Raw genomic sequence first — 12,585 nt, forward strand, 5'->3', positions numbered from 1 at the left:
ACACTACCCAGAGACCCCCCCCAACACTAACCAGACAGACCCCCCCTAACACTACTCAGAGACACCCCCCCTAACACTACTCAGAGAGACCCCCCTAACACTACTCAGAGAGACCCCCTAACACTACTCAGAGAGAGACCCCCCTAACACTACTCAGAGAGAGACCCCCCCTAACACTACTCAGAGAGACCCCCCATAGCACTACTCAGAGAGAGACCCCCCCTAACACTACTCAGAGACACCCCCTAACACTACTCAGAGAGAGACCCCGCTAACACTACCCAGAGACCCCCCCCTAACACTACTCAGAGAGACCCCCCTAACACTACTCAGAGAGACCCCCCTAACACTACCCAGAGAGACCCCCCAACACTACTCAGAGAGAGACCCCCCCAAACACTACTCAGAGAGACCCCCCCTAACACTACCCAGAGAGAGACCCCCCTAACACTACTCAGAGACCCCCCCTAACACTACCCAGAGAGACCCCCCCTAACACTACCCAGAGAAACCCCCCCTAACACTACTCAGAGAGAGATCCCCCCTAACACTACTCAGAGACCCCCCCTAACACTACCCAGAGAGACCCCCCCTAACACTACTCAGAGAGACCCCCCCTAACACTACTCAGAGAGGGACCCCCCCTAACACTACCCAGAGAGACCCCCCCAACACTACTCAGAGAGAGACCCCCCCAAACACTACTCAGAGAGACCCCCCCTAACACTACCCAGAGAGACCCCCCCTAACACTACTCAGAGAGACCCCCCCTAACACTACCCAGAGAGAGACCCCCCTAACACTACTCAGAGACCCCCCCTAACACTACCCAGAGAGACCCCCCCTAACACTACCCAGAGAGACCCCCCCTAACACTACTCAGAGAGAGATCCTCCCTAACACTACTCAGAGACCCCCCCTAACACTACCCAGAGAGACCCCACCTAACACTACCCAGAGACCCCCCCTAACACTACTCAGAGAGACCCCTCCTAACACTACTCAGAGAGGGACCCCCCCTAACACTACCCAGAGAGAGACCCCCCCTAACACTACCCAGAGACCCCCTCTAACACTACTCAGAGAGACCCCCCTAACACTACTCAGAGAGAGACCCCCCATAACACTACCCAGAGAGACCCCCCCTAACACTACCCAGAGAGACCCCCTCTAACACTACTCAGAGAGACCCCCCCTAACACTACTCAGAGACCCCCCCTAACACTACTCAGAGAGACCCCCCCTAACACTACTCAGAGAGACCCCCCCTAACACTACTCAGAGAGACCCCCCCTAACACTACTCAGAGAGAACCCCCTAACACTACTCAGAGAGACCCCCCCTAACACTACCCAGAGAGACCCCCCCTAACACTACCCAGAGACCCCCCCTAACACTACTCAGAGAGACCCCCCCTAACACTACTCAGAGACCCCCCCTAACACTACCCAGAGAGAGACCCCCCTAACACTACTCAGAGAGACCCCCCCTAACACTACCCAGAGAGACCCCCCCTAACACTACTCAGAGAGTGACCCCCCCAACACTACTCAGAGAGACCCCCCCTAACACTACTCAGTGACCCCCTTTAACACTACTCAGAGAGAGACCCCCCCTAACACTACTCAGAGAGACCCCCCCTAACACTACCCAGAGAGACCCCCCCTAACACTACTCAGAGAGGGACCCCCCCCTAACACTACCCAGAGACCCCCCCTAACACTACTCAGAGAGACCCCCCTAACACTACCCAGAGAGACCCCCCCTAACACTACTCAGAGAGAGACCCCCCCAACACTACTCAGAGAGAGACCCCCCCTAACACTACCCAGAGAGACCCCCCCTAACACTACCCAGAGACCCCCCCTAACACTACTCAGAGAGACCCCCCCTAACACTACTCAGAGAGAGACCCCCCCCTAACACTACTCAGAGAGACCCCCCTTAACACTACTCAGAGAGACCCCCCCTAACACTACTCAGAGAGACTCCCCCTAACACTACTCACAGAGAGACCCCCCTAACACTACTCAGAGAGACCCTCCCTAACACTACCCAGAGACCCCCCCCCCCTAACACTACTCCGAGAGAGACCCCCCCTAACACTACTCAGAGACCCCCCCTAACACTACTCAGAGAGACCCCCCTAACACTACCCAGAGAGACCCCCCTAACACTACCCAGAGACCCCCCCTAACACTACTCAGAGACCCCCCCTAACACTACCCAGAGACCCCCCCTAACACTACCCAGAGAGACCCCCCCTAACACTACTCAGAGAGACCCCCCCTAACACTACTCAGAGAGACCCCCCTAACACTACTCAGAGAGACCCCCCCTAACACTACTGAGAGACCCCCCCTAACACTACCCAGAGAGACCCCCCTAACACTACTCAGAGAGACCCCCCCTAACACTACTCAGAGACCCCCCCCTAACACTACTCAGAGAGACCCCCCCTAACACTACCCAGAGAGACCCCCCTAACACTACTCAGAGAGACCCCCCCTAACACTACTCAGAGACCCCCCCTAACACTACTCAGAGAGACCCCCCCTAACACTACTCAGAGAGACCCCCCCTAACACTACCCAGAGAGACCCCCCTAACACTACTCAGAGAGACCCCCCCTAACACTACCCAGAGACCCCCACTAACACTACTCAGAGAGACCCCCTCTAACACTACTCAGAGAGACCCCCCCTAACACTACTCAGAGAGACCCCCCCTAACACTACCCAGAGAGACCCCCCCTAACACTACCCAGAGAGACCCCCCCTAACACTACTCAGAGACCCCCCCTAACACTACTCAGAGAGACCCCCCCTAACACTACTCAGAGAGACCCCCCCTAACATTACTCAGAGAGACCCCCCCTAACACTACTCAGAGAGACCCCCCCTAACACTACCCAGAGAGACCCCCCCTAACACTACTCAGAGAGACCCCCCCTAACACTACCCAGAGACCCCCCCTAACACTACCCAGAGACCCCCCCTAACACTTCTCAGAGAGACCCCCCCTAACACTATATATATATATATTATCATCTAAACTGTATATTACTGTATATTATCATCTACTGTATATTACTGTATATTATCATCTAAACTATATATTACTGTATATTACCATCTAAACTGTATATTATCATCTAAACTGTATATTACTGTATATTATCATCTACTGTATATTATCATCTAAACTGTATATTACTGTATAATATCATCTACTGTATATTACTGTATATTATCATCTAAACTGTATATTACTGTATATTATCATCTATACTGTATATTACTGTATATTACCATCTAAACTGTATATAACTGTATATTATCATCTACTGTATATTATCATCTAAACTGTATATTACTGTATGTTATCATCTAAACTGTATATTACTGTATATTATCATCTAAACTGTATATTACTGTATGTTATCATCTAAACTGTATATTATTGTATATTATCATCTAAACTGTATATTATCATCTAAACTATATATTATCATCTACTGTATATTACTGTATATTATCATCTAAACTGTATATTATCATCTACTGTATATTACTGTATATTATCATCTAAACTGTATATTATCATCTAAACTATATATTATCATCTACTGTATATTACTGTATATTATTATCTTAACTGTATATTATCATCTACTGTATATTACTGTATATTATCATCTAAACTGTATATTATCATCTAAACTGTATATAACTGTATATTATCTTCTACTGTATATTACTGTATATTATCATCTAAACTGTATATTACTGTATATTATCATCTAAACTGTATATTATCATCTAAACTGTATATTACTGTATATTATCATCTAAACTGTATATTATCATCTAAACTGTATATTACTGTATATTATCATCTAAACTGTATATTACTGTATATTATCATCTAAACTGTATATAACTGTATATTATCTTCTACTGTATATTACTGTATATTATCATCTAAACTGTATATTACTGTATATTATCATCTAAACTGTATATTACTGTATGTTATCATCTAAACTGTATATTACTGTATATTATCATCTAAACTGTATATTACTGTATGTTATCATCTAAACTGTATATTACTGTATGTTATCATCTAAACTGTATATTATTGTATATTATCATCTAAACTGTATATTATCTACAACTCTATATGTATCATCTAGAACTCTATATCTGTCTATCTGTAAAATCTTTAACAAAAACAACTTGTAACTGTTACTGTGTTTGTCAGGCCATTACCATGAATGGCTTAGTAGACTAGAACACAGACCCATTGAACTATATATACAATACTATAGAACACAGACCCATTGAACTATATATACTATACTATAGAACACAGACCCATTGAACTATATATACTATACTATAGAACACAGACCCATTGAACTATATATACTATACTATAGAACACAGACCCATTGAACTATATATACTATACTATAGAACACAGACCCATTGAACTATATATACAATACTATAGAACACAGACCCATTGAACTATATATACTATATTATAGAACACAGACCCATTGAACTATATATACACTATAGAACACAGACCCATTGAACTATATATACAATACTATAGAACACAGACCCATTGAACTATATATACTATACTATAGAACACAGACCCATTGAACTATATATACTATACTATAGAACACAGACCCATTGAACTATATATACAATACTATAGAACACAGACCCATTGAACTATATATACTATACTATAGAACACAGACCCATTGAACTATATATACAATACTATAGAACACAGACCCATTGAACTATATATACAATACTATAGAACACAGACCCATTGAACTATATATACAATACTATAGAACACAGACCCATTGAACTATATATACTATACTATAGAACACAGACCCATTGAACTATATATACTATAGAACACAGACCCATTGAACTATATATACTATACTATAGAACACAGACCCATTGAACTATATATACACAATACTATAGAACACAGACCCATTGAACTATATATACTATACTATAGAACACAGACCCATTGAACTATATATACTATACTATAGAACACAGACCCATTGAACTATATATACAATACTATAGAACACAGACCCACTCCACAGTAAACTAGTACTATATTCTACCATATAGAACACAGACCCAGTCCACAGCAAACTAGTACTATACAGACCCACTCCACAGTAAACTAGTATTATACAGAACACAGACTCACTCCACAGTAAACTAGTATTATACAGACCCACTCCACAGTAAACTAGTATTATACAGAACACAGACCCACTCCACAGTAAACTAGTATTATACAGACCCACTCCACAGTAAACTAGTATTATACAGACCCACTCCACAGTAAACTAGTATTATACAGACCCACTCCACAGTAAACTAGTATTATACAGAACCCAGACCCACTCCACAGTAAACTAGTATTATACAGACCCACTCCACAGTAAACTAGTATTATACAGAACACAGACCCACTCCACAGTAAACTAGTATTATACAGAACACAGACCCACTCCACAGTAAACTAGTATTATACAGACCCACTCCACAGTAAACTAGTATTATACAGACCCACTCCACAGTAAACTAGTATTATACAGACCCACTCCACAGTAAACTAGTATTATACAGAACACAGACCCACTCCACAGTAAACTAGTACTATACAGAACACAGACCCACTCCACAGTAAACTAGTACTATACAGAACACAGACCCAGTCCACAGTGTTTAAAATCACAGTTTTTATTCATACTAGAGAAGAAAACACTCCGGCACTTGTCCTTCTAACATCCGCCCAAACTGAAAGGCTATCTTTTCAGTACTGAGAGTCTGCATCCTGACTGGCCTATAAGGAGTAGAGTTTCACGTGGAACACATTACCATTGGTCCTTGTTGTCACACAGTGTTTGTTTGGTAACAGCATTAGAAAAATCTGACAAACAAATAATCATCATCAATATGTTCGTATTTATCACTGACGTTATGCCAAGGCACCTAGGCATGGAGCGGTGTCCCAAATAGCACTCTATTCCCCTACGTCGTGCACTTATTTTGACCAGAGCTCTATGGGGCCCTGGTCAAAAGTAGTGCACTATATAGGGAATAGGGTGCTATTTGGGACACAGAACTATAGAAAGTAGAACAGAATCATGACAGCTACAGTCATATCTCCATCTGCTCAACGCAGACCTCCATGGATCATGAGAGTTTGTCTGTGGCCGAAATGCCACCCTATTCTCTATGTAGTGTACTACCACCGATGGACTGGGCCTTGGGCAAATGTAGTGCACTTTAGAGTAAATAGGATGCCAATTCAGACATACTTCACATTTTCATCCCCCCCAGAATACAGACAGGGAGACATCACCAAATGTCTGTCCTTCAACTATGGTAATAAAGTTTTGTTTTATTAAACCTCCCCTCTCACCCAAAAGCCTAAACAAGCATTAGAAACTATCAGTAAACTAGTTCAACACCATTAAAAAAAATTACTGATTGTCAGAAAAGAGTCTTCTGAATGTAACATCCCCAGAAAAATAGTTAGAAAGAATAAAAAGTCCCAGCCAGTCTCTGTCTGCCCACGGCAGGAGGTGTCGTCACAGAATTCACTTCCTGAACGATGATCAGTAGTACTTCTTGTCTCACAGGAAGTTGACACCATCTTCACGGGGGATACGAAAATAGAGACTTCTTTGTTCGTATAAAAGTAAACCGTCGAATAATCATACAGGTTTTGTCATAGTAACCATCACAACCGTTAAGCCCAGGACTACTTGTCGCGAGTCACGTGGTTGTGATAAGGCACTTGTGTTTTTGTATGTATCCTTCCACCAGAGAGATACGTAGGAGGAAGGAAGGAAGTAGTCCCTTCTGTCACAGTTTAAAGGACACTCCCCATGAGGGGGGAGTGAATGGGTGTACACACTGGGGAGAAGTGTAGGTAATACTACACAAGAGTCCACTTCAGATGGGCTGTAGGTCGGTCAGCTTCACTCCCTGTGGACACACAATATTTTAATTTAGCAAGTGTTGACTGACGTTGATGCAAAATAGTGAAGATTATAAAAATGACCCAGCCACCATCAAAACAGTTCACCCTTCCCAAAACCCTCCACTCCAAACCAACAGTGATTTCATTGGTAACATCTTTACATATATATTTATATATTTCAACAAGCGAGTTAGATTTGTCCCCTCCAAACCAACAATGATTAAAACATTCTATATCAGAATTAAAGACCAATTAATGAATTAATTGCCAATTAGCACCATTCGTGATCAATTAAGTCCAGGTGAGTAGCTGGGTGTTAGTGGGTTAGACACACAGACCGGTTAGGTGATGTTTCTCTACTCACACAGACCGGACAGGTAGACTACTGTAGGTATCAATGCAATAAAATACTAGGCTGTTCCAGGGAGGAGAGAACGGAGGGACCCAGTTAGATAATAGTTGGTGTGATAGATAGAGATATATAGATAGAGAGATATATATAGAGATATAGAGAGAGAGAGATATATATAGAGAGATATAGATATAGATAGAGAGATATAGATAGAGATATAGATAGAGAGAGAGATATAGATAGAGAGATAGAGATATAGATAGAGAGATATAGATATAGATAGAGAGATATAGATAGAGAGAAATAGATAGAGAGAGAGATATAGATATAGATAGAGAGAAATAGATAGAGATATAGATAGAGAGATATAGAGATATAGATAGAGAGAGAGATATAGATAGAGAGAGAGAGATATAGATAGAGAGAGAGATATAGATAGAGAGATAGAGAGAGAGATAGAGATATAGAGAGATAGAGAGAGAGAGATAGAGAGAGATATGTAGATAGAGAGATATATATAGAGATATAGAGAGAGAGATATATATAGATAGAGAGATATAGATATAGATAGAGAGATATAGATATAGATAGAGAGAAATAGATAGAGAGAGAGATATATAGATATATAGATAGATAGAGATATAGATAGAGAGATATAGAGATATAGATAGAGAGAGAGATATAGATAGAGAGATAGAGATATAGGTAGAGAGATAGAGAGAGATATATAGATAGAGAGATATATATAGAGATATAGAGAGAGAGATATATATAGAGAGATATAGATATAGATAGAGAGATATAGATATAGATAGAGAGATATAGATATAGAGAAATAGATAGAGAGAGAGAGATATAGATATATAGATAGATAGATAGAGATATAGATAGAGAGATATAGAGATATAGATAGAGAGAGAGATATAGATAGAGAGATAGAGATATAGATAAAGAGATATAGATATAGATAGAGAGATATAGATAGAGAGAAATAGATAGAGAGAGAGAGATATAGATAGAGAGAAATAGATAGAGAGAGAGAGATATAGATATATAGATAGATAGAGATATAGATAGAGAGATATAGATAGAGAGAGAGAGATATAGATAGAGAGATAGAGATATAGATAGAGAGAGATAGAGAGATAGAGATATAGGTAGAGAGATAGAGAGATATAGATAGAGAGAGAGATAGATAGAGAGAGAGAGATAGATAGAGAGAGATATAGATATAGAGAGATATAGATAGAGAGAGATATAGATATAGAGAGATATAGAGAGATATAGATATAGAGAGATATAGATATAGAGAGATATAGGTAGAGCGATATAGATAGAGATATATAAATAGAGAGAGAGATAGAGAGATATAGATAGAGATATATAGATAGAGAGATAGAGATAGAGAGATAGAGATATAGATAGAGATATAGAGAGATAGAGATATAGAGAGATAGAGATATAGAGAGATAGAGATATAGATAGAGAGATATAGATAGAGAGAGATAGATAGAGAGAGATAGAGATATAGATATAGATATAGAGAGACAGAGATATAGAGAGACAGAAATATAGATATAGAGAGATATAGATAGAGAGATATAGATAGAGAGATATAGATATAGATAGAGAGATATAGATAGAGAGATATAGATATAGATATAGAGATATAGATAGAGAGATAGAGATATAGATAGAGAGATAGAGAGATATAGATAGAGAGAGAGAGATAGAGATAGAGAGATAGAGATATAGATAGAGAGATATAGATAGAGATATATAGATAGAGATATATAGATAGAGATATATAGATAGAGAGATAGAGATATAGATAGAGAGATAGAGATATAGATAGAGAGATATAGATAGAGATATAGATAGAGATATAGATAGAGATATATAGATAGAGATATATAGATAGAGAGATAGAGATAGAGAGATATAGATAGAGAGAGATAGAGAGATGTAGATAGAGAGATATAGATAGAGAGAGATAGAGAGATGTAGATAGAGAGATATAGATATAGATAGAGAGATATAGATATAGATAGATAGATATAGATAGAGAGAGAGAGATAGAGATATAGATAGAGATATAGATAGATAGATATAGATAGAGAGAGAGATAGAGATATAGATAGAGAGATAGAGATATAGATAGAGAGATATAGATAGAGAGATATAGATACTCTCTCTGTGTGTGTTTTGTCTACCTTTTGTCTGCTGTTCATCCAGCTCTTGATGGTGGGTACCAGTATTGAACCCAGTAGGATCTGAGCAGGGTGATAGATGAGGAGAGGGACGGAGATCAGAGAGAGATGCTCATACCCCTCAAACACTATCTTTAACATGGGTATACCTGGAGAGAGGGAGGGAGAGGAGAGAGAGGGAGGGAGGGAGAGAGGGGTAAAAGAAAGAAAATAGATATTACCATTTGAGAAACACAAGCTTAGCTTGATCCATTTCTGTATAATTTTCAATGGTATTACTGGAATTGATCAAATGCATGGTATTTGTTATTGACATAGTGGCTGCAGTGAGTCTTCGCAGGTTAGTGTTGGTCAACTAAGATAATTATGTTAGCAAGAGATTCGAGTTCCTGGTTGTAGCTGTGTCCAGAAACCAGATGACAATTTCTAGTCTGATTTAGCCTCCATTTGTCTCCTACTTCCTGACCCGGAGTTGGCTTGATGAACATTTCTCCTCCTTATTTATTTCTCGAGCAGATAAACACACCCCATTTTTTTTATTTTTATTACCAACAACTCAAGAGTGAAAGATATCTCTAAAATTTGGTTCTTCTTCTGACCCCATTCAGAGGAGAAAAATCAGGCCTGGGGAAATCTTTCAGACATGAGAAACAGATGTACTATTTCGACGGAGAAAGCTATATTAAGATACCTTTCTACGCTCCATCTCTGACTCCGCTGGTGGTCCTTCTAAAAAATGTTGGATAACAGTAAAAAAATAATAAAAATGCACTAAAAGCGTACAAATTCCTCTTCTTCTTAAGCAAGTCTGACTCAAGCATCATAACTGAGAATGGGATAAGTGGTGCTTTTTAAAAATCCTTTTATCATCTCAGCAGACTTTTTATTTGAGAGAAGAAGAAAAAAAAAAAAACAGCGGTTTAAAATTGACCCTGGTCAGTCAACAGTCTTCCCTCTGCCAGCCTTCACGGTTACCACGTCAACTTCTAGTGAATCCGGTTTTCATTTCAGCAGTTTACTATCTGTGATGTGCTAGATGCCTTGCTTATTAAGATCGATGTAATTAAAATTGTTTATTAAAAAAAATAAAAAAATAATAATCCACTGGGGCTGATATGCTTTATCCATTTTATGCTGCAGCTTTCTGCCCCCCCTGATTGCTGAATCATTAACACATATTTAACCTGATAATTATACCTGGTACTACTATCCCCAAGGTTTGGAAGGAGGCCCATGTCCTCCCCCTAACGATTATATCTAATAGTATCCCCCCCCAAAAATGGCAACATCATCTATATGAACTCGACTGCTACTTTATTTACGGGCAACAGTTTTAGTACTCATCACTGCATTCTCTACCAGACAGTTGGCTGTCCCTCTTTGATGTCATCACTGCATTCTCTACCAGACAGTTGGTTGTCCCTCTTTGATGTCATCACTGCATTCTCTACCAGACAGTTGGTTGTCCCTCTTTGATGTCATCACTGCATTCTCTACCAGACAGTTGGTTGTCCCTCTTTGATGTCATCACTGCATTCTCTACCAGACAGTTGGTTGTCCCTCTTTGATGTCATCACTGCATTCTCTACCAGACAGTTGGTTGTCCCTCTTTGATGTCATCACTGCATTCTCTACCAGACAGTTGGTTGTCCCTCTTTGATGTCATCACTGCATTCTCTACCAGACAGTTGGTTGTCCCTCTTTGATGTCATCACTGCATTCTCTACCAGACAGTTGGTTGTCCCTCTTTGATGTCATCACTGCATTCTCTACCAGACAGTTGGTTGTCCCTCTGATTTCACGTGGGTTGATAGCAAATGTTAAATGTATTTTTTTAACACCAAGTCCCACTGTACCTAACGTCATTACTGACCTTTAGACATACGAGTCACCACCCCCCCGGTCTCAGGGATGGAGAACTCTGGGAATTCCTTTGGTCGCTACGGAGTTAGGTAAATACGTTTTTTTGTGGAACAATCTTCAAAATGTTCTGAAATGTGATGTCCTGGTGCCTCTTGGGTCATTCAGGAAGCTGATTGAGGATCTTATTACTGATGAATGTGTTTGTGTTTTTATTTCTTGGTCCTTGCATTTTGTATTTTTGTAATTTCTGTCATTCAGGGATGATCTGTAAAAAGAGACCTTAGTCTCAGTATGAATCCCTGAAAAAAATCAAAAGGTTAAATGCAAAATAAATAATAATAAAAAAACTGTCCGCTTACCCAGGGTGAGTGATTTGTGTGTAGCACAGAACATGATGGCTACTGTGTCAGCTGGAGTAAAACCAGACTGTTTCCTACAGGACGGGACGGGAGGGGAGGAAAGGAGAGGGGAGGGGAGGGGAGGGGAGGGGAGGGGAGGAGAGGAGAGGAGAGGAGAGGAGAGGGGAGGAGAGGGGACGGGAGGAGAGGAGAGGAGAGGAGAGGGGAGGAGAGGGGAGGGGACGGGAGGAGAGGGGACGAGAGGAGAGGGGAGGGGAGGAGACGGGAGGAGAGGGGAGGGGAGGAGAGGAGACGGGTGGGGACGGGAGGAGAGGGGAGGGGACGGGAGGAGAGGGGACGGGAGGGGACGAGAGGAGAGGGGAGGAGCGGAGAGGAGAGGGGAGGGGACGGGAGGGGAGGGGACGGGACGGGAGGGAACGGGAGGAGAGGGGAGGGGAAAGGACGGGACGGGACGGGAGGAGAGGGGAGGGGAAAGGACGGGACGGGACGGGAGGAGAGGGGACAGGAGGAGAGGGGAGGGGACAGGAGGAGAGGAGAGGGGAGGGGACGGGAGGAGAGGGGAGGGGAGGAGAGGAAAGGGGATGGGAAAGAGAGATCAGAGACTGACTAACATACACAACATCACAGAGTCTGAGTATATTGGATGACATTTTACAGCATGAGATGAATAGAGCCCCATAATACTGTACACTAGACTAGCAGCGTGACAGTAACAGTACTACAGTATAACACTAGACTAGCA

At 41.4% G+C, this 12,585-nt stretch overlaps 1 protein-coding gene across 2 annotated transcripts in view; it reads right to left on the reverse strand.

Moving 5' to 3' along the window:
* Positions 1 to 5,794: 5,794 nt before the first annotated feature.
* The window catches only part of slc10a7 (solute carrier family 10 member 7), a 51,129-nt gene continuing 44,338 nt past the window's right edge, over positions 5,795 to 12,585 (reverse strand). The window contains exons 10-13 of one of the 2 annotated variants that reach the window (XM_082965396.1): positions 11,844 to 11,917; positions 9,625 to 9,770; positions 7,424 to 7,474; positions 5,795 to 7,064 (exon numbers count right to left, since the gene is read on the reverse strand). In XM_082965396.1, the coding sequence (XP_082821522.1) occupies positions 7,454 to 7,474; positions 9,625 to 9,770; positions 11,844 to 11,917 (241 nt within the window). In that variant the 3' untranslated portion in view covers positions 5,795 to 7,064; positions 7,424 to 7,453. The remainder of the gene's footprint in view (positions 7,065 to 7,423; positions 7,475 to 9,624; positions 9,771 to 11,843; positions 11,918 to 12,585) is intronic. The other variant, XM_082965395.1, reaches the window with a different exon arrangement.

The sequence above is a fragment of the Salmo salar genome, chromosome 18 (assembly GCF_965601325.2).
Source record: "Salmo salar chromosome 18, fSalSal1, whole genome shotgun sequence".
In the NCBI taxonomy this organism is placed as follows: Eukaryota; Metazoa; Chordata; class Actinopteri; order Salmoniformes; family Salmonidae; genus Salmo; species Salmo salar.